This window comes from Lynx canadensis, chromosome B4 (assembly GCF_007474595.2).
Source record: "Lynx canadensis isolate LIC74 chromosome B4, mLynCan4.pri.v2, whole genome shotgun sequence".
Classification (NCBI taxonomy): Eukaryota; Metazoa; Chordata; class Mammalia; order Carnivora; family Felidae; genus Lynx; species Lynx canadensis.
This window is the reverse complement of record NC_044309.1, coordinates 64,027,326-64,053,383: the sequence shown is the minus strand read 5'-3', so window position 1 is coordinate 64,053,383 and position 26,058 is coordinate 64,027,326. Positions and strand designations below refer to the sequence as shown.

General features: G+C 38.7%; 1 protein-coding gene across 3 annotated transcripts in view; it reads right to left on the bottom strand.

Moving 5' to 3' along the window:
* BICD1 (BICD cargo adaptor 1) overlaps positions 1 to 26,058 on the bottom strand; it is a 260,628-nt gene that overhangs the window by 34,148 nt on the left and 200,422 nt on the right. For all 3 annotated transcript variants that reach the window (XM_030322126.1, XM_030322124.1, XM_030322125.1), the window contains exons 5-6: positions 6,754 to 7,848; positions 1,950 to 2,101 (exon numbers count right to left, since the gene is read on the bottom strand). In XM_030322126.1, the coding sequence (XP_030177986.1) occupies positions 1,950 to 2,101; positions 6,754 to 7,848 (1,247 nt within the window). The remainder of the gene's footprint in view (positions 1 to 1,949; positions 2,102 to 6,753; positions 7,849 to 26,058) is intronic.

Genomic DNA, 26,058 nt, shown 5'->3' with positions numbered 1-26,058 from the left:
CAGGCTGTCGGGAACATCTATCTTCGGCTTTGATACTTGTGCTGTAGCCAAAAGATAAGCTCAGTGATCTTTTTTCCCCAACGAAAGTAAAATCTAAGCACACAAACATTTGGAAGGGAGGCTTGATCACACAATTTTCAGGTTTTTTTTCTGAGTTTACTTACCCACTAACATAATAACAACAAATACTCTTCATGCACCAGCTGAGAGTTAATGACTTGATGGAGATATCCAAAATGTGCCGTGCAAACTTTGAAATTAAGATAAACCTTGCAGCATTTTAAAGAAAAAACAGACTCTAGGTGAAAGAACTTGAAATGCAGGTGGGTCCCATTTTTGTTAAACTTAAATGTCAAGAAGCATAGTAGGGATACCAAAAGAAATATTGCGTCTTAGTAAAATACGAGGTGGGTTTAACATCCTGGATTTATTTTAATTGGTCAGATAACAATATTTTTAAAAACACTATGGAGCAAGGCAGTTACTATACCTAAAAAAACAAAACAAAACAAAAAAACAAATTTCTGGTTATTTAAGCCAGATTAAGACTATAAATGTCCCATTAAAAATATTTTGACTTCTGTTTAGAAGAGGAAATATATATATTTTAATTCTACATGTAATGCTGACTGATTTCTTTCATCAAAGAGGGGAGCACTGTGTACCATCCCCATTCTCTATCCTGCCCCCCACGGTGGCCAGAGGTGTATAAATATATCCACTCTATTCCTCAAACTCTCCCAGGATCAGACCCAGAGGTCAGCTCATTCAGGTCGTCTGCATCTCTGTGGTTCACCAAGTACTCAGCCCTCTAACGGCCATCACCAAGAGAGTCAATCACAAAGTATGAGCTTGAAACTTTTCTCTCCTCCTATGCAAGAAAGCCGGACAGATTCCAGGGCTCCTATAAAACCCAGGATTTGTTTTGTTTTGTTTTGTTTTTTACATTTATATCAGCTACATATAAGTTATCTACTAAATCTGCAAATAAACCCATAGTTATGCTTTATGAATTTTGTACCACGTGTGTATTATATAAGATACATGACTGCTTTTGTTTTGGCACTGAATTGTGACAGTCAAAAGGGGATGGCGACACTATTGAAAATCTCAAGATTTTGAAACCTTTGAATCCCTACATGCTTAATCACTTCAAGTTTAAACACAAAGCACTTCATAATGAAACTGGTGGGGAGAGGTAGTCACTAATATTTGTCTAGTTAATTAGCATGGCAATGTGAAAAACTTGGTGATAAATACAATTACATTTTAGAAATTATAATTTAGGAGCGCCTGGATGGGTCAGTTGGTTGAGCGTCTGACTCTTGATTTCAGCTCAGGTCATGATCTCACAGTTCATGAGATGAAGACCCACGTTGAGCTCTGTGCTGACAGTGTGGTGCCTGCTTAAGATTGTCTCATTCTCTCTCTCTCTCTCTGTCTCTCTGTCTCTCTCTCTCTCCCTGCCCCACTTCCCCATTCATGCTCTCTCTCACAAAAAAAATTATAATTTAATTCATAGTGTATTAAAGTCCAAATAATTAGCTGATATAATGAGTACTTATATTCATCATGAACATGTCTTTCTCATGCAATACTTACTAATGATAAGCACTTTTATGTCACAGAAATAAATTTCAGTGGTGATAATACAATATTTAGCAATTTTAAGAAAAACATTTCCTCCCCGTTATCGGAGGCTTTTGGGGGGGGGGGTCCTAATTCTTTTTGGCACATAAGCTCTAGGAAAAAATATCTATTAATTTAAAAATACTTCTATGTAAACGAACACAGCACACAACATTTTGCCTTAGGTCAGAGTGGAATCTCAAGTATTTTCTTCACCCCTCACCCTCTTAGATGGCACACCAAGAGGTGTGCATGTGAATGTGAATTTTAAAGTCTTTCTCCCAAGCACCCCACCTCATCTTGGAAGAAAAAACTGTTACCTTGTTGCAAACATTGCTCTCAGGGATGAGAAAGTTGCTGCATCTTCTTTCAAAGCCTTCAGTTCATTTCTAAGCTTCGTCATAGTTTCAGTCACCATTGCTTTCTCATTTTCATATTTGTTCTTGAGATTAGCTAGAGCCACCTCAGCTGTCTGAAGCAGAAAAATCACAACGCTTAGGATTTTCGTATCAGGAAAACCTATCATACAGATTTTTCCATGCTGGGTCTAGGACTTTCTTTCATAAATGGAAAGTGAAATTGGTTTGGTTAATTTTATATAAACATATATATGTACTTGGACGGACATAAGGCAGTTTTTCTTTAAAATCCATAACATGGTTAAATCGCCCTGGAAGCCAGCTGTGAACCAGAGTATCAGAAGCTAAGGAAATGATCGTAGTTCAGAAAATATTTTAATGCAGATTCCTGAGTCTGCAATTTTTCAGACAGAAAGGGAGCTAAAATTAAACTTTATCCAAGAAGGATTTTATCAAGGAGAAGGCAGTAAAGAAGCACAGCTTCCAAATGAAATACAACAGAATGCGGGGTGCCTGGGTGGCTCTGTCAGTAAAATATCTGGCTTCAGCTCAGATCATGATCTCACGGATCGTGAGTTCGAGCCCCATGTTGGGCTCTGTGCTGACAACTTGGAGCCTGGAGGCTGCTTCAGATTCTGTGTCTCCCTCTCTCTCTGTTCCTCCCCCACTTGTGCTCTTACAAAAAAAATTAAATGTTAAAAAAAGTAAAAAAGAAATATAACAGAATGCAAATATTCTTGCCCCTGTGCTCTAGGGGCCTAAAACATAGAATAAAAGACACAGGCCATTGCAATTTATAGTATGAGTACACAATAAACTATAAATCCATATTACATGTGTAAGGAAAAGAATTCACAAGGAACCGATTACTTCCTGCCTTTGCATACAACTTCAAAACAATAAATTATAGACTAATTTAATTCTTCACAATTTCTATAAAAAGGAGAAATTCCAAAATGTTTGAATGAATTAAAATATCCCTTTGAACTTAGAATTTGGGCATTTCTGAATCTTTTGGAATTAACAGCATTTCAAACTGAAAACTAGCTCGACACACCGTAAGAAGAAAGAAAAATGTTAACTGAATCAATGTATGAAATCAATGTGTATTCAGGGACTGCCTGTTTAATGCACAGCACATGGTATATATATATATTGAAGCCAAACAGAAAACATACCATTTAAAAAAAAATTTTTTTTAATGTTTTATTTATTTTTGAGGCAGAAAGTGACAGAGCATGAGCAAGGGAGAGGCAGAGAGATAGAGGAAGACACAGAATCTGAAGCAGGCTCCAGGCTCTGAGCTGTCAGCACAGAGCCCCATGCAGGGCTTGAACTCACAAACCGGAGATCATGACCTGAGCCGAAGTCGGACGCTTAACCGAGTGAGACACCCAGGCACCCCGAAAACATACCATTTTAAACAAACTGTTAACTGCAGCTTTTCAGAGTGTGTAAAAATACTCAATACTAATGAAAAAATCCACTACTAATGAAGAAAAATCCATTGCTAATGGGATGTTCCTGGTTTTTAACATTTCCTTTTGTGCTTAAAATGGACAGCTTGAACTTTCTTATGCAAAGTGCCAATTTCTATCGAGATACCTGGATTCTTTTTATAATTAAAACAATGTTATTATAGAGTAACTTGTTAATGTCTTGATTCCAAAGTAGCTTCTTATAGGTTTTAATTGAATTTAAATTCAGATTAAAATGAGAATTTACTGATAGAATATTTTAGCGTATTCTGTAGCTATAACTCACTGGAATCTTCAGAAATACTATCGATTCAGAAAATTATCCAGAATGCAGAAATTGATCTGGGGAGAAAAATGGCAGTTTAATTTTTTTTTTAATTTATACATATATTCATATAGAACCGTTAATCTTAAGTTGTGAAAATGTAGGTGTAACAAATTGGTAAGCATATGAAGCCAAATGGTCAGTTACCCAAGGGGAGGAGAGAAGGGAATAACAGAAGAGCAAGATCTCAAATAGAAGCACAAACTCATTTATTATTTGTGAGAAATGCCCCCAAAGACTCAGTTCTGTTTGTAGACTTGTTGGTCCAGACTGCACAAAGCTTTTTCAGAAGTTAGAAACTCTAAGTATCTTCAGCCCATGAGTAGATTTGCTGATGTCTGCATTTGCTACATTCTCCATGCTCCCTAACTTAACTTTGTAAATAAAAAATCTTGCTTCCAGCCACAGACATCTTCACAACCATTCCCTGAATATATCATTCTATTCTTTGACTTTCTACCTACTCTTCTTTCTGCTTGGAATTGTTTCTTCCTCTCCTGGAAAACAACTCCTTATCCTTTAACAACAAACTCAAGTAAAACTGCTTCCATGAAGTCTTTTTTTTTTTCCTAACTCCTTTAGGAAACATCAATTGCTTCCTAGGCAATGTTTCCATAACTTCTATTACAGCATGTATAATACAGCATGTATAATATCAAACTGTAATGATCTGTTTCTTTCCCAACATTCTCACCAGTTTGTGAGTCCTATTCTGAAGGGCAGGGACCATGTATCAGTCTTCTTTGAATGTTTAGCATCTAGCACAGTTTAGTACACAGATGCTATTTCATAAACATTTGCATATTTCAGCAGAAGACACTGTGCATACAGAAAAACCTGAAGTCTATGAAAAAATTCATAGAGAATGCAGAATGTCTATTTTTAAAACAAGAAGATTCCCCCTTTTCCCTTTATGACAGAATTCTTACCTTAATCTTAATAGTGAACATTCCACAATGTCTAAACATAATGGATGTCATCTGCAGACATCTGAAGTTATTTATGGCACATAAGCATCATAGCGATAGGGCCAACATCATTAAAATGTAAACTAAATGCATGGCTAGAAATGTGTTTTCATTTTATTTACTGAGACCATAAGGTTTGTGACGCTAGTGTAATGCAAATGGTACCACAAACCACTGAGAAAATAAAAATTCAGCCAGGAATGCTTTGTATTCCTGTATTGCACTGAATTCCTATGATACTGTTTATACCTCTCAATGACATGTCCTACTCTGCAAACAGTTAACAGGCATGTGTTGAACTCCTACTAGATTACTTGGTCACTTAATTGGCATCATTATCTACCACCTGCCTTGAACTATGTAATAAATGAATGCTCATTCACAAATTAGTCTTTCATGGCTTATCAACCATGCCTATCTATACTTCTGCATCATTTAAGCATCTTGTCACTTATAGATCTAGATTTCTAGGTTGTTCATATTCAACCTTCAGGAAGAAGTCAGAGATGCTATTTGAGTGGCTTGAGCAAGAATGCCCAGGATATTAGGTCCTTGATAAAGGTTGTCTAAGCCTTATCTAATGTGGTTTTTAGTGATATGGTATTGGTTTTTTATGATTACTCTAAATAACTGGGTCTTTGGATTGTAGTAGTTTATGGTAGCAAATTATTTTTTTTTTAAGTTTTTACTTATTTATTTTTGAGAGAGAGATAGAGCAGGGGAAAAGCAGAGAGAGAGGGACAGAGAGAGAATCCCAAGCAGGCTCTGCACTGACAGGGGCTCGAACTCAGAAACCATGAGATCATGACCTGAGCCAAAACCATGAGTTGGACACTTAACCAACTGAGCCACCCAGGCGCCCCACAAATTCTTTCATTCTGACCTCAAATTGGAGTCAGATCTCTCGCAAATTCTTTACTCATCCTAATCTCTTCTATTTCCTTGAAGTGATGGCACAAAAGAAGGTCCTAATTTGTCCTTAGATTTATATAAAACATGTTTACAGTGCAAAGAAATTACTGCTTGTGGGACAGACCTCCCAATTATATCAGGGGATTTATGGGAAATAAAGACAAAGACGCTAGAAAACTGTACTGTGCATGACACAATATTGGTGTGGCTTCCCTCATATGAGGGTAAAAGGAGAAGGAGCATTGCATCTGAAATTAACCCTCACCCCCCAACACCAGCACTGCCTACATTTGCAAGAAGGCATTTGATGCTTTCCCTTTATCAACACCCTTTATCAGCATCCTTCTCAAATGTATCTTTTAAGGTTTATGTTCCAGAGAAACTAAACAGAGGTTAAAAATATTTTCCCATCTATATTTCACAGCATTCTCACCCAGGTAAAGCTCAAGGGTAGAAAACAAATTCAGTCACAGAGAAGATCTAGGAATTAGTCAGGTAGGGTCATGTTGTAGCATTCCTGCTTATTCCAGAAGGACAAGATCTATGCTTAGGAAAAACTTTCCACAGCTTAAGCTAGGTGATGAATTAATATCGCAACTGAACCTAAATTTCAGATACGTGGTCACTGGCAGAGCTTGTAGACATTCTATATCTCTCTCTAGAGGGCTCCCCTCTGCTTGCTCTGGGGCTTGCCAGAGTGTCTCCCTGGTATATGCTGCCATGCCAGCCCATTCAACCCCTCTCCATCTCCTGTTTCCACACTCAGTGACTGCTGGACTCCAGCTAAGTACTGCCTGAATTGCCTTTCTACATCTGCAACTAGATCTTCCTCTTGGATCCTGCTTTAACTTCCTCACCTCGACCTCCCCTAGAGGGGCATAGCTACTCTCCTGTATCATCTACTCACTCACTGAAAAATAATTATTACATTCTGATCTGGCACTGAGACGTAGTTTGATTTATTACTCTGCTGACCAGGAATCTGAACTCTCACCCTGATGATAACGGACACTAAAACCATTAAAGAATTAACTAGTTAAGAAAGTGTTGGCTAGCGTGTGTTGTCACTAGAATGAGATCACCTGTTTGTTGGCTTTCAGTACTGCTCTCAGTGTGGCAATCTGCTCCCGTTTGGTGCTCAGCAGGGACTTGAGCTTGAGGATCTCTTCCATTAAGGCTTCCTTGTCTTTATCAATCATGGGGGCCAGCTCCCGTGCTGCTGCTCTTTGACGAGACAGTTGCAAGGACCGGTCCACAGCTTTCTGCAGATGTTTGATTTGGTCCCGGATTATGGCATTAAGGTTGTAGATATTCATTGGCTCTTTGCGGATGTCACTTGTATCCAATACTGGAGATGATGGTGGGGCAGTAATAACAGGAGAGATTGTGGGGGTCTTGGTTGGACTTGGTTCTTTGCTGGCCTCTGTGTTTTCTTTTGAAACTGGTTCAGATGAGGTCCTTGTTTCTACTGGGGATGACACACCCCGCCTGGCTAATCGTGGAGACAAAAGTCCCCTGGGATCATCAGGCCCTTTCAGGCTGCCACTACGAGTGACTCTGCTTTGCCTATAGTAGTCCAGCATGACCCTGTTGGGGGTTTCATTATTACACAGACATACATGGTGGTAAAGCTGGGCTAGCTCCTCACTAAATGTCACCAGCTCATCCTGGGCTGTATTAAGGGTATTGTGATTTTCGTTGGCTATGCTGGTCATCTTTTGCAACTCCTTCTCCATGTGGGCCATCTTCTCTCCACTCTCCTTGGTGGTCTTTTCAAGACTTGTAACCTGCTCATCATACATTTGGATCTTACTCTCATACTTGGCTTTCTCATCAGTATAGTTTTCTACAGATTTATTATATTTCTCCTTTAAGGCCTTAATTTCAGCTTTCAAATCAATCACCTCAGTTACTGCCACCCTATACTTGCATTCAAGGATCTCTAAGCCATTGATGTCCACCTCATAGTCATGGGCCTCCTCCGCTGAGTCCCGGCCCTTCTCCCCATCCAGCTCAGCCTTGAGTTCTTTGCTGCTCTGTAGGCCTCTCATGGCATTAACGTGTTCTGTTAGCCGGTGCACCCGTTCGTGCTGCTCTGTCAGCGCCCCCTTCGTGTGTTCCAGCTGCGTCTGTGACTCCTGGAGATTGGCCAGAAGAATGGCCTTTTCCCGCTCTACCTGTGATGGCAAAAAAAAAAGTGTCTGAATGATTTCAGTGCAATGCCAATGACGCACTTGATCCATTCACAGTCAGGCATGTATACACTTAAAAGAACTGTAGCAGAGCCAATGTCCCCATTATTGCAAATTAAATTGGAGTGTGTTTTCTTACTTCAGCAGTTCTGGTAAGTCAATCAGTCTAAAAGTACATCATTTTAAAAGAATTATGCTATGCATATTTACTCATCCAAATTCTCATGCATTATACACATACACTCATGAAACCTGAATGTTATCCAAACAATCTTATTTTTATCTTAACATCTTGCAGAAAACACAACATGACTTCAAGAGATGGTACTTAGCACTGTCTTTATTTTCAGAGCCTTGGAAAATATATGCTCCTTAGTTCATGTGGGATAAGTGACTGTCTCAAGGTGCCTATGAATCATCCTTTCCTTCTGAGAGCTCAACCAAAAATCAGATTTAACACCTAAGGCTTTAACTTACTAAATAATGCTGGGAACACTAACCATCCCCTTAAAATAAAAAATAAGCATTTGATCTCCAAAACAGACATGCTCAAAATTTGATAGATTTTAATATAAAAACACAGAGTTTTAGGGCTAAAAGAACGATTTATAAACCATTTCAATTCCTTCAGTCCAAACAGGAATTTTAAAAATTAGCAATATATTTGATTAACATGACAGTTTTGTTATTACATAGGTAGTATTATTGTATATTAAAAAAATTCTAATCTCAATGTAAATACTGTCTCATTAAACCTAAGTTTACCTGCTGATCACTTAGATTCCACCTACACCTGCCTAAATAACCCAGAAAACCGCCAGAGGATTAGCAGAACGGAGTCACCGGACCCAAGTGCAGACGAGAGGCCCACGGAAGAGGGTAGGAAGGGCGGCGAGGCGGTGCGCGCTCCACGGACTGGCGGGAGGGAGCCGGGGCGGAGGGGCGGCTCGCCAGCCAAGCAGAGCCCCGAGTCCAGCTTGCAAAAGCGGAGGGGCCTGATGGACTGTGTTCCGACAGCAAGCGCGACTTAGCGTCTGGGAGGTCATAAGTTAACAGCTCTGCTCGGAAAGCGGGAAGGCTGGAGGACAAAGGGAGGGTGAGCTGCGGAGCCCCCGGACGACAGAGCTCAGTTTGGCGGGGAACAAAGGCGCTCGCCAGCGCCATCTCCCCCGCCCATCCCCCAGCCAAAATCCCAAAGGGAACCGGTTCCGGCCAGGGAAATTGCTCGCTCCGCGCAAACACCCAACTCTGTGCTTCTGCGGAGCCAAACCTCCGGCAGCGGATCTGACTCCCTCCGGCTGCCACAGGGCCCCTCCTGAAGTGGATCACCTAAGGAGAAGCGAGCTAAGCCTGCCCCCCCTCCCGCCGTGCACCTTGCCTTCCCACCCCAGCTAATATGCCAGATCCCCAGCATCACAAGCCTGGCAGTGTGCAAGTAGCCCAGACGGGCCACGCCACCCCACAGTGAATCCCGCCCCTAGGAGAGGGTAAGAGAAGGCACACACCAGTCTGACTGTGGCCCCAGCGGTGGGCTGGGGGCAGACATCAGGACTGACTGCGGCCCCGCCCACCAACTCCAGTTATACACCACAGCACAGGGGAAGTGCCCTGCAGGTCCTCACCACACCAGGGACTATCCAAAATGACCAAGCGGAAGAATTCCCCTCAGAAGAATCTCCAGGAAATAACAACAGCTAATGAGCTGATCAAAAAGGACTTAAATAATATAACAGAAAGTGAATTTAGAATAATAGTCATAAAATTAATCGCTGGGCTGGAAAACAGTATACAGGACAGCAGAGAATCTCTTGCTACAGAGATCAAGGGACTAAGGAACAGTCACGAGGAGCTGAAAAACGCTTTAAATGAAATGCAAAACAAAATGCAAACCACCACAGCTTGGATGGAAGAGGCAGAGGAGAGAATAGGTGAACTAGAAGATAAAGTTATGGAAAAAGAGGAAGCTGAGAAAAAGAGAGATAAAAAAATCCAGGAGTATGAGGGGAAAATTAGAGAACTAAGTGATACACTAAAAAGAAATAATATACGCATAATTGGTATTCCAGAGGAGGAAGAGAGAGGGAAAGGTGCTGAAGGGGTACTTGAAGAAATAATAGCTGAGAACTTCCCTGAACTGGGGAAGGAAAAAGGCATTGAAATCCAAGAGGCACAGAGAACTCCCTTCAGACGTAACTTGAATCGATCTTCTGCACGACATATCATAGTGAAACTGGCAAAATACAAGGATAAAGAGAAAATTCTGAAAGCAGCAAGGGGTAAACGTGCCCTCACATATAAAGGGAGACCTATAAGACTCGTGACTGATCTCTCTTTTGAAACTTGGCAGGCCAGAAAGAATTGGCACGAGATTTTCAGGGTGCTAGACAGCAAAAATATGCAGCCGAGAATCCTTTATCCAGCAAGTCTGTCATTTAGAATAGAAGGAGAGATAAAGGTCTTCCCAAACAAACAAAAACTGAAGGAATTTGTCACCACTAAACCAGCCCTACAAGAGATCCTAAGGGGGACCCTGTGAGACAAAGTACCAGAGACATCACTACAAGCATAAAACATACAGACATCACAATGACTCTAAACCCGTATCTTTCTATAATAACACTGAATGTAAACGGATTAAATGCGCCAACCAAAAGACACAGGGTATCAGAATGGATAAAAAAACAAGACCCATCGATTTGCTGTCTACAAGAGACTCATTTTAGACCTGAGGACACCTTTAGATTCAGAGTGAGGGGATGGAGAACTATTTATCATGCTACTGGAAGCCAGAAGAAAGCTGGAGTAGCCATACTTATATCAGACAAACTAGACTTTAAATTAAAGGCTGTAACAAGAGATGAAGAAGGACATTATATAATAGTTACAGGGTCTATCCATCAGGAAGAGCTAACAATTATAAATGTCTATGCGCCGAATACCGGAGCCCCCAAGTATATAAAACAATTACTCATAAACAGAAGCAACCTTATTGATAAGAATGTGGTAATTGCAGGGGACTTTAACACCCCACTTACAGAAATGGATAGATCATCTAGACACACGGTCAATAAAGAAACAAGGGCCCTGAATGAGACATTGGATCAGATGGACTTGACAGATATATTTAGAACTCTGCATCCCAAAGCAACAGAATATACTTTCTTCTCGAGTGCACATGGAACATTCTCCAAGATAGATCATATACTGGGTCACAAAACAGCCCTTCATAAGTTTACAAGAATTGAAATTATACCATGCATACTTTCAGACCACAATGCTATGAAGCTTGAAATCAACCACAGGAAAAAGTCTGGAAAACCTCCAAAAGCGTGGAGGTTAAAGAACACCCTACTAACGAATGAGTGGGTCAACCAGGCAATTAGAGAAGAAATCAAAAAATATATGGAAACAAACGAAAATGAAAATACAACAATCCAAACGCTTTGGGACGCAGCGAAGGCAGTCCTGAGAGGAAAATACATTGCAATCCAGGCCTATCTCAAGAAACAAGAAAAATCCCAAATACAAAATCTAACAGCACACCTAAAGGAAATAGAAGCAGAACAGCAAAGGCAGCCTAAACCCAGCAGAAGAAGAGAAATAATAAAGAGCAGAGCAGAAATAAACAATATAGAATCTAAAAAAACTGTAGAGCAGATCAACGAAACCAAGAGTTGGTTTTTTGAAAAAATAAACAAAATTGACAAACCTCTAGCCAGGCTTCTCAAAAAGAAAAGGGAGATGACCCAAATAGATAAAATCATGAATGAAAATGGAATTATTACAACCAATCCCTCAGAGATACAAACAATTATCAGGGAATACTATGAAAAATTATATGCCAACAAATTGGACAACCTGGAAGAAATGGACACATTCCTGAACACCCACACTCTTCCAAAACTCAATCAGGAGGAAATAGAAAGCTTGAACAGACCCATAACCAGCGAAGAAATTGAATCGGTTATCAAAAATCTCCCAACAAATAAGAGTCCAGGACCAGATGGCTTCCCAGGGGAGTTCTACCAGACATTTAAAGCAGAGATAATACCTATCCTTCTCAAGCTATTCCAAGAAATAGAAAGGGAAGGAAAACTTCCAGACTCATTCTATGAAGCCAGTATTACTTTGATTCCTAAACCAGACAGAGACCCAGTAAAAAAAGAGAACTACAGGCCAATATCCCTGATGAATATGGATGCAAAAATTCTCAATAAGATACTAGCAAATCGAATTCAACAGCATATAAAAAGAATTATTCACCATGATCAAGTGGGATTCATTCCTGGGATGCAGGGCTGGTTCAACATTCGCAAATCAATCAACGTGATACATCACATTAACAAAAAAAAAGAGAAGAACCATATGATCCTGTCAATCGATGCAGAAAAGGCCTTTGACAAAATCCAGCACCCTTTCTTAATAAAAACCCTTGAGAAAGTCGGGATAGAAGGAACATACTTAAAGATCATAAAAGCCATTTATGAAAAGCCCACAGCTAACATCATCCTCAACGGGGAAAAACTGAGAGCTTTTTCCCTGAGATCAGGAACACGACAGGGATGCCCACTCTCACCGCTGTTGTTTAACATAGTGCTGGAAGTTCTAGCATCAGCAATCAGACAACAAAAGGAAATCAAAGGCATCAAAATTGGCAAAGATGAAGTCAAGCTTTCGCTTTTTGCAGATGACATGATATTATACATGGAAAATCCGATAGACTCCACCAAAAGTCTGCTAGAACTGATACATGAATTCAGCAAAGTTGCAGGATACAAAATCAATGTGCAGAAATCAGTTGCATTCTTATACACTAACAATGAAGCAACAGAAAGACAAATAAAGAAAATGATCCCATTCACAATTGCACCAAGAAGCATAAAATACCTAGGAATAAATCTAACCAAAGATGTAAAGGATCTGTATGCTGAAAACTATAGAAAGCTTATGAAGGTAATTGAAGAAGACTTAAAGAAATGGAAAGACATTCCCTGCTCATGGATTGGAAAAATAAATATTGTCAAAATGTCAATACTACCCAAAGCTATCTACACATTCAATGCAATCCCAATCAAAATTGCACCAGCATTCTTCTCGAAATTAGAACAAGCAATCCTAAAATTCATATGGAACCACAAAAGGCCCCGAATAGCCAAAGGAATTTTGAAGAAGAAGACCAAAGCAGGAGGCATCACAATCCCAGACTTTAGCCTCTACTACAAAGCTGTCATCATCAAGACAGCATGGTATTGGCACAAAAACAGACACACAGACCAATGGAATAGAATAGAAACCCCAGAACTAGACCCACAAACGTATGGCCAACTCATCTTTGACAAAGCAGGAAAGAACATCCAATGGAAAAAAGACAGCCTCTTTAACAAATGGTGCTGGGAGAACTGGACAGCAACATGCAGAAGGTTGAAACTAGACCACTTTCTCACACCATTTACAAAAATAAACTCAAAATGGATAAAGGACCTAAATGTGAGACAGGAAACCATCAAAACCTTAGAGGAGAAAGCAGGAAAAGACCTCTCTGACCTCAGCCGTAGCAATCTCTTACTCGACACATCCCCAAAGGCAAGGGAATTAAAAGCAAAAGTGAATTACTGGGACCTTATGAAGATAAAAAGCTTCTGCACAGCAAAGGAAACAACCAACAAAACTAAAAGGCAACCAACGGAATGGGAAAAGATATTTGCAAATGACATATCGGACAAAGGGCTAGTATCTAAAATCTATAAAGAGCTCACCAAACTCCACACCCGAAAAACAAATAACCCAGTGAAGAAATGGGCAGAAAACATGAATAGACACTTCTCTAAAGAAGACATCCAGATGGCCAACAGGCACATGAAAAGATGTTCAGCGTCGCTCCTTATCAGGGAAATACAAATCAAAACCACACTCAGGTATCACCTCACGCCAGTCAGAGTGGCCAAAATGAACAAATCAGGAGACTATAGATGCTGGAGAGGATGTGGAGAAACGGGAACCCTCTTGCACTGTTGGTGGGAATGCAAATTGGTGCAGCCGCTCTGGAAAGCAGTGTGGAGGTTCCTCAGAAAATTAAAAATAGACCTACCGTATGACCCAGCAATAGCACTGCTAGGAATTTATCCAAGGGATACAGGAGTACTGATGCATAGGGGCACTTGTACCCCAATGTTCATAGCAGCACTCTCAACAATAGCCAAATTATGGAAAGAGCCTAAATGTCCATCAACTCATGAATGGATAAAGAAATTGTGGTTTATATACACAATGGAATACTATGTGGCAATGAGAAAAAATGAAATATGGCCCTTTGTAGCAACGTGGATGGAACTGGAGAGTGTAATGCTAAGTGAAATAAGCCATACAGAGAAAGACAGACACCATATGGTTTCACTCTTATGTGGATCCTGAGAAACTTAACAGGAACCCATGGGGGAGGGGAAGGAAAAAAAAAAAAGAGGTTAGAGTGGGAGAGAGCCAAAGCATAAGAGACTGTTAAAAACTGAGAACAAACTGAGGGTTGATGGGGGGTGGGAGGGAGGGGAGGGTGGGTGATGGGTATTGAGGAGGGCACCTTTTGGGATGAGCACTGGGTGTTGTATGGAAACCAATTTGTCAATAAATTTCATAAAAAAAAAAAAATAAAAAAAATAAAAAATAATAAAATAAAAAAAAAAATAAATAAACCTAAGTTTATAAAAAGGCACCCAAGTGGCTCAATTGGTTAAGCATCCAACTTGTGCTCAGGTCATGATCTCACAGTTTGTGAGTTCAAGCCCCACGTTGGGCTTTGTGCTGACAGCTTGGGGCCTGGAGCCTGCTTCAGATTCTGTGTCTCCCTCTCTTTCTGCCCCTCCCCCACTCGTGCACTGTCTTTTTGTCTCCCTCTGTCTCAAAAATAAATAAACGTTAATTTTTTTTTAAAAAGCATAAGTTTATAAGAAATTATAATAGGAGAATTTTTTAAGTTTATTTATTTGTTTTGAGAGGGGTGGAGTGGCAGAGAACGAGGGAGAGAGAATCTGAAGCAGGCTCCATACTGTCAGCACAGCACAATGTGGGGTTCGAACTCCAAAAACCTGAGCTGAGACCAAGAGGCAGATGCTTAGCCAACTGAGCCACCCAAGCACCCCTATAATAGGAGAATTTTAAAAAGCATTTCCTGGGGGTGCCTCAGTGGCTCAGTCAATTAAGCATCTAACCCTTGCTTTCAGCTCAGGTCATGATCTCACGGTTTGTGGGTTCAAGCCGTACATCAGGCTCTGTGCTGAGCATGGAGCCTGATTTGGATTCTCTCTCTCCCTCTGTCTCTGCCCCTCCCCCTGCTCTCTTTCTCTCTCAAAACAAATAAATATTAAAAGTATATAGGGCACCTGGGTGGCTCAGTCGGTTGAGCATCTGACTTCAGCTCAGGTCATGATCTCATGGTTTGTGAGTTCGAGTCCCATGTTGGGCTCTGTGCTGACAGCTCAGAACCTGGAGCCTGCTTTGGATTCTGTGTCTCCCTCTCTCTCTCTCTATCCCCCCCTCACGCGTCATGTCTCTCTGTGTCTCTCAAACATGAATAAACACTAAAAAATTAAAAAACAAAAAGTATATATATATTTAAATACATATTTGTGTTAAATATATATATATTTAAAAGAACATTTTTTTCCCTCAATTCAGGTAATCATTATGAATTAAAAGTTTTTACGTGATTATGACATAAATGTGTTAATAAGCAAATATTGATATTGTTAATATTTGATATTATACTAATATATAACATAATAATATAATACATAATATAATATATTCTATAAATACAGTATCAATATATTGATATTACTAATATATTGATATTATTATTTAAATATTTAAATATTATTTAAAGATAACAGCTTGATGTTGAATGTTTTTATAACTAAAGTAATTTATCAATTTGAACTTTAAAATTTTCCTGAATCATACATTATATCCCTCCAAACTTCTAAATTCCTAGGGGTTAAATAAAATTATTATTATAATAACATGATAATATCAATTATTAAACTATAATTAATATTATATCAGCATATTATTTTAGGAGATCCATAGCTTTCTATAAATTTGTAATACAGTAGAGTAATATTTTTATGATTCTTTGTGATACTTGATATCCTTCATATTATTATCATATATAGAGAGTCATCACTTAAGGTTCTAATATGTATTAATTTCAGTGACCATCGTTAGTTAAAACACCAGTCCCCCAAAACACAGTTTGAATTTTGATGACTGGTACATTAACTGTGAACAATTTGTAAGGTATAAACTTTGCTGCTTCAATATACAAAATCATTACATAATAACATCATGACCAGTGAACAATTACATTACTTCTTCCAAAGTCTTTCAGTGATTGGTCACTGCATATCTGTTATTCAGTTCATTCACAGACAGCAAAGTGTAGTTGTGTTGTCTCACCATCTTCCAGTGATAAACCCACATGATGTTTCACAAAAATAGTCCAAAGAGGGCATTGGGAAAGAAAGAAAGAAAGAAAGAAAGAAAGAAAGAAAGAAAGAAAGAAAGAAAGAAGAGAAAGGAAAGAGAAGAAAGGAAAAGAAAAGAAGGGAGGGAGGGAGAGAGATGGAAAGAAAGAAAAGAAAGGAAGAAAGGGAGGGAGGGAAAGTGAAAAAGCAAAAAGAAAAGGAAGGAGGGAATGAACAAGCAGCAGAAAAACAAAGAGAGACACATTGGAAGTGAAATCTGAATTAAACATAAATGGAGTTACAGGAGAAACGGTTGAATTTGCGAATATTGACCCTGATGCCATTTCAAGGAATTTAGATATGCAGCCAAGGCAATTTGGTGATGGAGAGGTATCGATATAAATCAAAAGAATAGTTGTTACAAACAGGATTAAAAGGTTCTAGAGAAAATGACATGGGCACACTAAAGGCACTCTCAGAGATATTTTCAGACACTGAAAGTACAAAGGATAGAATGTTGAAAGCTGATCCAAACTTATGAGTATGACAATTTAACAAGGCATAGAAAAGATTCTTGTTCCGATAATAAATTATGTGATGAGAGGGTGGCAAGATCAAACTATTCTTGATAAGTGTTTGGTGGGGAGGAGGCACAGTTCAAATTTCTGTTTCAAAAGCTTGGATATCTTTAATATTCTATAAAACATAAATTTAATTTCCCTAGTTTATTTTGGGGAGGGTTAAATTTTTATCTCAAAGATAAGTTTTTTACAAGGAAAACTTTAAATATATTTCTAATTTTTGGATTACAGTGTACTAAGTAGTTTTACTATTTTTTCAATTCTTTATTTCTAACCAACAATAAGGGAGTTTTGAATGTTCTGATAAAAAAAATTTTTAAAGATCACAAAACAAAGAGCACCTGGCTGGCTCAGTTGGTAGAGCATGCGACTCTTGATCTTGGAGTCATGAGTTCAAGCCCCACATTGAGCATAGACCTTACTTCAAAACAAAAAAGAGAGAGAAATAAAAAAGATCATAGTACAATTGAATTTTCTCCATTAATTGTGAGTTTGTTTTGCATGGTTTCAGCTTACACAATCATTTATGACCCATCAATATCATGCAAAACGAGGACTGCCTGTATAGTACACTCATCGCTTCTCGGCCTTTTGGCTAAGATCAAATGTATAGTACAGTCATGAAATTAGAATTAAAAATACAGTTATGTTATCTTATTATTAGAGCCTTCTAAGTCATAGCTTTGATTTTATGACATAGTGCTTGCCCATATCTGGAACACAATCCACAAGGTACATATTATGGCTATAGAAACCAAAATATTCCAAAAGAATAGTATTACAGGTTAAAAAAAAAAAACCCAACTAGGCTGTAGTTTCAGAGAATTCGACTCTAATCTTGGCACCAGCATTTACCTAACTCTATGACTCTGGGCAAGTTTCTTAACTTACAAAAGGATGATTGAGTAAGACAGTGAATTTAATGCTCCAGGTATTCTAATGTTAGCCATTGTTAACATTTGGGTAACTGGTCATTCCCATGACCAAAATATTTCTACACGGCAAACGCCTTTGTTTCACAGATTTGTATCTGTATTTGCAAAAGCAACTATTTCATTTCAAAGTCAAGACATATTTCAATACAAATCCTCCTGGTCGGGTTTCATTAGATATAACAAACTATATCACCATAGCCGAAGATGAATGGACTTATCCAGACTAGTGGGCAATAATTTTAAATGAAAAAATGCAGGTAATTATGTAATGTACTTGATGAAAAGCCAAGTCAGTTGAATTTTTGATAAGGGAGACAGAAAATCTTCTAAATATTCTATTACTGATATTGTAGACAATATCAATAAAAATGTATTATTTGAGGAATTTTTTTTCTCTTGAAAACTAAGTGTATTTACTCTGAAAAACCTAAACATCATTTGATTAGTATATATGATTACAACAGACAAAGCTGTTTCCAAAAAGCCTTTGAATAAAATAAAAATTGGACCAGAACAAAAGGCACTAAATATGTCTCAACCTTGTTTTTAGAGGAAACAGTGTTATAATAAATGAGGTGATACCATTAGGAGAATTTCAATCTGTACTCTGCCAATTCTGATTTACAAATAACATTTTCTAAGGCTACAAGGTAAATCTGTCAGGTTCTTCATGATAGTCTCTCCAGAAAACATCAAATAGGACATTGTCTCTTTCATGTCTGTATTTTCCACATACAGTATTAATTATCACACTCAGTATATTTCTGGTGGAATCACTTGAACAGAGAATGATATCAAAATTTATACGCGCGCGCGCACACACGCACACACACACACACTTTTTTTTCCAGACAGTTATGGTTGGTTTGTTCTCCCTCCAATGATAACTAAATTGTGGATAATTTTATACAACTTCAGCATGATATTTTCGCTTAGCTATTGAGGTTTAGAGTACCTTAAATTATATTTGACTTTCAGAAGCAGCGCACAAACTAAGATGTGTAAAGCATTTCAAAGATTAAAATTACTATTCATTTTAAGGGTACTATTTTAATCTCTATTGGTGAAGAACTTATCTAAGGGAGACTTGCTCTGTTAATTAGCATCTTCCATAGTGACTAAAATCTTCATCTTCTACAATCTTCATCTTCTATCTGGAACTGAGTATTTTATTTTTTATGGTAGGGCGCGTTGTTTTGCCAGAAAACTTGAATGCAGAATTTGTGAACTCTCTAATCCAGTTTTAGTATACAATATATGTTAACTATTATTATTATTGTCATTATGTCCCATAAAAATTTTTTTAAGTAATCTCTACCACCAATGTGGGACTCAAACCCATGACCCTGAGATCAAGAGTTGCATCCTTTACTGACTGACCGAGCCACGTGTCCCTCCCATAGAAATTTTTTAATTTCACTGTATGTTTATCTTTTAAATGAACACATTTATATGTAATGAGTCCTGATAGCTCTTTTGTGGAAGAACAAAAGATAGTCAGAATTTGCACATTCAAAGGACTTTTATAAGAAAAGAAATCAAAGCTACTTATATGCCATTAATATTCTTTCTTTCTTTCTTTCTTTCTTTCTTTCTTTCTTTCTTTCTTTCTTTCTTTCTTTCTTTCTTTCTTTTCTTCCTTCTTGAGAGAGAGAGAGAGAGAGAATGTGTGAGCAGGGGAAGGGCAGAGAGAGAGGGGGACACAGAATCCAAAGCAGGCTCCAAGCTCCAAGCTGTCAGCACAGAGTCTAACACAAAGCTTGAACCCACAAACTGTGATATCAGGACCTGAGCCGAAGTTGGATGCTTAACAGACTGAGCCACCCAGGTACCCCTATATGCTATTCATTTTCATAAAGTCTTTATCCTGGTCAACTGACTCTCAATTTGAATGGATAGTGTGATTCTTGTAATGGTATACCTAGGACTGACATACACAAATAGAAATCAGAAATAAATAATTTATTCTTCTCTGCTTTAAGTAAAACTATTCTGGCAATGCATACCTGTTCCCTGACAAACAAGAACTATGAAAAAGATGGATCTAGTGAAATGTCAACTGGAGGAACAGAGTTGCCAAAGGATCGCAGTTCCATTCCTAAGCATATACTGGAGAGAATTAAAACATATGTGCACACAAAAACTTGTACATAAATGTTCATGCCATTATTCATAACAGTCAAAAAGTGGAAACAATTCAAATGTTCATCACTGGTAAATGGATAAATAGAATGCGGTATATCCAAATAATGGAATATTACTTGCCAAGAAAAGAGAATGAAATACTAATATATGTTATAACATACATGAACCTCAAACATGTTATGCTAAATGGAAAAAGCCAGTCATAGGGCGCCTGGGTGGCTCAGTCTGTTGAGGGTTCAACTTCAGTTCAGGTCATGATCTCATGGTTTGTGAGTTTGAGCCCAGCATTGGGCTCTGCTGACAGCATGGAGCCCACTTCGGATCCTCTGTCCCCCCCCCCCCCTTCCTGCACCTCCCCTGCTCATGCTCTCTCTCTAAAATAAATAAACATTGAAAAAGAAAAAAGAAAAACTCAGTCATGAAAGGCCACCTGTTGTATGATTCCACGTACATCAAATGTCTAGAATAGACAAATCTATAAAGACAGAAAATAGATAAGTGGTTGCTCAGGACTGGAATGGTTAATGAGTACATGGTTTATTTTTGGTGTGATGAAAATACTCTAAAATTGACCGTGGTGATGGTTGCACAACTCTGTAAATACACTAAAAAACAATGAATTATACCCTTTAGCTGGGTGGATGTATTTTATGTGAATTATATCTCCAGAAAGTTCTTAAAAAATGACATAGACTCCCTTGCTGTTGTGATAATAGATGCCCTTTTATGTTTTGATATATGGCAGGAAAAGTAAGGCTTCTGAGAAATTCATTTGCTTATAAAGCTTATATTAAAGGTAATCTTTAGTTATAAAGTCTGTAATCATTTAATGAGTTGTCAACTTTGTCCTAGGAAACTGTATATGTCACTTTAAGTTTTAAAAAACACAGAGCATCTTCTTATAATTAATTTCTCCCCATAAATATTCTGTAAGTCTTTTTAAGCACATATAATATTTGATTTGATTTGATTTTGGTGACAAAAACATCTGTGCTTCAGTTTCCCTACCTGTAAAATGAAGATAATAATACTATCTACCCCATACAGTTGTTGCAAACACCAACCAATTAATCAAATATATATAAATTGCTCTGAACTCTTATGGGACATATAGCAAATTGACCACTTACCATCATTATAGGAAAAACTAAAATTGTTTTTAATAGAGTGGATCTAAATATAATATGAATCTTTATTCTTTCACAACCATGAGGATACAACAAAATATCAGTTTCAGTTTCATAGAAACATTGTTGTTTTGTCACATTAAATGTAAAATATAGCTAGTGTGATACTGAAAGAAAAAAATCCAAAAGTTTTCCCCTTAGTTTGACCAAGGAGAAAACTCTCTGCAATGTGACATTAGACAGAGGTTATTTATTGAAGGCAGAAATATTAGCATAAGCATAGAGACTCCTTTAAATAGATTAAGAAATTTAGTTTCCTCAGACAGGATCTACTTATTTTCATTCTAATAAAACTAATTAAGTTACCTACCAGCACTGGAAAATATCAATTACAGTTGGCCCTTGAACAACGTAGTACTGTTTGATTGGAAGCCTTATCAATAACATAAAGTCAATTAATACATATTTTATATGTTATTTGTGTTATACACTAGTTTTTTTTATAATAAAGTAAGGTAGAGAAAAAAAGTTATTAAGAAAATCATAAGGGGGCGCCTGGGTGGCTCAGTCGGTTGAGTGTCCGACTTCGGCTCAGGTCATGATCTCACAGTTCGTGGGTTCGAGCCCCGCATCAGGCTCTGTGCTGACCGCTTGCTCAGAGCCTGGAGCCTGCTTCAGATTCTGTGTCTCCTACTCTCTCTGCCCCTCCCCCGTTCACGCTTTGTCTCACTCTGTTTCTCAAAAATAAATAAATGTAAAAAAAAAATTAAAAAAAAAAAAAAAGAAAATCATAAGGAAGGGACACCTTTACAGTACTGTACTGTATTTACAAAAAAAAATCTGTGTGTAAGTGGACCCATGCAATTCAAACCATGTTGTTCAAGGGTAAGCTGTTTAATCTGTTTTAAATAACCGAGTCTTGAGGGCAATACAACTGTCAGAGACACTATTTAAATTGCAGTTGTCCTAGATTTTCATATTAATTATTGCCATTTCCCAGCAGATGGCAGTATGACCTCTTTAGAAATGGACCTATTTTTTTTTTTTTTCCCCCTAATTCTAACTAACAAAGGCCTAGAGACTACTGATGGGGCTAATTTATTACCTTCCCTTTATAGATGCATCTCAGAGAAGTAAAACAACTCACCCATCATTCCTGATACCCAAGGCAAAAACAGATTTTTTTTCTTTTCAGAGCCAAGGCAAATAAATACCCATAGATGGGAAAACATAATTAACATGCATAGATGGAAACTTGTAAGATAAGAATAGGCCAATAGGCTTTGACCTGGGTATGCTGTTTACAAAAGGTTTCTTTAATTCTCAGGAAGAATAATTTAAAAGCTGCATATTCCCTGGTACAGGGTGTTAGATCCCTGCCTGTGCCTCTCTATGTCTCCACAAACTGACAACATTAACTAAGCACAGGTGTTCAATTTGAAGGTGCACAACTTTCTCTCAGATGCGGTACTTTGGACCCTGGCCAAAAGAAATCCTAAGAGACAAGTGAACTATGAAAATACAAGCTGGGATATCCAAAGTATTCTGATGTTACAAGCTGAGGTACACAAGACTGAGAACTGCCTGAACAGTATGGCAGCTGTAATGCCCCACGATAGCCATAATTTCAAAATCGCAAGTGGCTTTAAATAAAAGTTGTATCATAACTCACTGGGTAGTGATATTCAGACAGCCCTAGACTCCTCAAGCAGCAAAATTGCACCTGCCTGATGAGAGGCCTTCTCTGGTCCTCATTTTCTCCTCTTAGAGTGAACAGTAACATGTTTCACTACAAAAATGTTAATAGTGGGACGCCTGGGTGGCTCAGTTGGTTAAGAGTCCAACTTCGGCTCAGGTCATGATCTCACGTTCCCTGAGGTGGAGCCCCACGTCAGGCTCTGTGCTGACAGCTCGGACCCTGGAGCCTGCTTCCGATTCTGTGTCTCCCTCTCTCTGACCCTCCCCTGTTCATGCTCTGTCTCTCACTGTCTCAAAAATAAACAAACATAAAAAAAAATGTTAATAGTATTTGATCATTCACTGCTGCACCTGATCTCATTAGGGATGTCGCAAAATATATAGTATATGCTGTATATTACCTTTCTACATTCTGAACATTTCATTCAACACATTTGGCTCCAAGCATTTCAGATAGTCACACGTAAAGTACATCTGATTGCTTGTTCCTTGGGATGTCCAGACAGTGGTGCTGACACACAGGATATGCTGCAAGGTGCATTAGGAGTACTGCTGTGTATCAGAACTGTCATATTATTTTCAAGCCTCATTAACATCAAAGACAACTGCAATTACTTTTCGGTAATGTATCCTGTAATGTTTTTATAATTTGCTTATTTATACAAATTAAACCCAAGGGGGATGCACAGCTAAGGAAAACCTATCAGATTATAAATTATGCATGAAAAGATACATTCCGCTATACTTGTACTCAACAGTTTGAATGAAATATATTCTTAGAAAAAGTTAATGCGTTTTTTTTTATTTTTTTTTAACGTTTTATTTATTTTTGAGACAGGGAGAGACAGAGCATGAACAGGGGTGGGTCAGAGAGAGGGAGACACAGAATCTGAAACAGGCTCCAGACTCTGAGCTGTCAGCAAAGAGCCCGACGCGGGGCTCGAACTCACGGACCGCGAGATCATGACCTGAGCCGAAGTCGGCCGCTTAACTGACTGAGCCACCCAGGCGCCCCAGTTAATGCGCTTTTTAAAAAATGTTGCTTACCAAAAGATGGTGACTTTGTCTAAACCATAATTAGATGTTAGTGTTGTTGCTGTGAGACTGGAAGCTGTAAGCCCCCCATTCCTGTGTTGAGCCTGGTCTCCACAACTAAATGTGGTGCTAACTTTGGAACATAAGGCCATGCCTGTGCCTCTTCATATCTTGACGAACTGTCAACATTAATTAAACCCTGGTACACTGTTGTCTGCTGTACGGAGGGAAGGTTTACCCGGCCAAGTCTTTCTCTCCCTAACTTTCTGCTAAATGAACATCCCTTTTCAGACCTCATGCTGACACTTCACTGTTACCTTCCTGTATTCTTACCAGTGAGCACATTAGTCCCTTCTGAGATGACTCTCCCGGAGCCAACTGTCCAACAGTAAGTTAATAATACTAATAAAAGCTAAAGAGAGTGCTCCAGGCATTATGGAGTTGAAGTAGTCATAACAGTTCACAATTATTGAGCGTTTACAAGGCACTCTACACACATTAACTCATAAACCATGCCACTCTAATGGAGAAGGTAGTCTGTATCCCCATTTTATGGGAGAGTAAAGTGCTGTCTTTCTATAGGAGGATTCTCAACTGGCAGTTGACCCTTGGAGCATTTGAAACGGGTGGGGCATTTCATCATCACGTTGCCTGAGGAGATGTAACCGGCACTTAATGGGTTGGGACCAGAGACACTAAACCTCTGGTAGCTCACCAGTCACAGACAAGGAGGAATCATCCCACCCCAATGCAAATGACATTCCAACCCGGAATAGCTCCCTTGCTGAGAACTTGTCTCCACCATTCTTTTTGTTACATGACTCATTTCTTTCAGAATTTTCTATTATTTCAGATGACCTACAGGATTAAATGGGAGAGCAGCCCTGAGTTTGCAGCCCAAGGGCCGACCTAGTTGAAAACTGTTGTACTGTTTTATGCAGAAAAGCGCCTCTTCCTAATCTACACTGCCACCCTAATAAGAAGAAACAAAAGTCTTGGGGCGCCTGGGTGGCGCAGTCGGTTAAGCGTCCGACTTCAGCCAGGTCATGATCTCGCGGTCCGGGAGTTCGAGCCCCGCGTCAGGCTCTGGGCTGATGGCTCAGAGCCTGGAGCCTGTTTCCGATTCTGTGTCTCCCTCTCTCTCTGCCCCTCCCCCGTTCATGCTCTGTCTCTCTCTGTCCCAAAAATAAATAAACGTTGAAAAAAAAATTAAAAAAAAAAAAAAAAGAAGAAACAAAAGTCTTGGCATGCTAACTTTTTATCCTAAAGCCACCAACGTGATAGTTTAAGAAAAATTTTATATTAATTCTATTTAATTTGGGGGCATGAATTCTTGTATTATCTGTCACATACAAATTTAAAATATGTTTGCTATCAATCTAGTTGTATTAGTGTGAACTGAGCAAAAAGACATAAAAAAATATTACCTACACAGAACTGAACTTTGTAGTCAGATAAAAGTCTATATACATTCATTTTCTTCCAATGGCCATGCCCTCTTGATTTCAGTTAAACATTGTGAAAACGAATTCTTTGCTAGTAGCCAAGAACACAGGGCAGGTAAAGTGCACAATGTGTTAACTTGTGATGTAATATTAACAATAAACCTATAAAATTAACTTCACTCGGTCTCCAGATCTTTATTTATTTCCGCTAATTTCACTTTTTAGCCATCATTTCTGTAGAGGCAGAACATTATAAGCCCTGTTTACCATAGAAATAAATGACTGCACAGTCCTGATGGCCTCTAACCAGCTGTATGCAGAGAAACTTGGGGGGTGAGGGGGTGGGTAACAGACCAAAGAGTTAATCACCTGACAAGCCTGTTGAACCAGATTCCTGGTTCAGAAGATTTGCGTGGAGCCCAAGAATGTGTACTATAAAGAAGCCCTCAGATGATGGTGTTGGTGGCAGTGCTATGCTTCAGAAGAGATTCCCATTAGCACTAGATTAAGGTATGGCAGGGAGGCAGTATCTAAACTAGAAAAGCCATCTCACAGTGAGATAAACTTAAAAGGCAGGACTCTTCACAAGATATTTGAATTTGAAGATGCTAAAAATTTAAGGCCTAGCTCATGTTGCAATAAGAACTCCTTGGTTTCAGATTTATACCTGCTCTGTATTTGGAATCATATGATATCCTGGCTAATTTATAGACTGAAAGTCCTTCATGTCTTTTAAAAGCTTCGGGGCGCCTGGGTGGCTCAGTCGGTTCAGC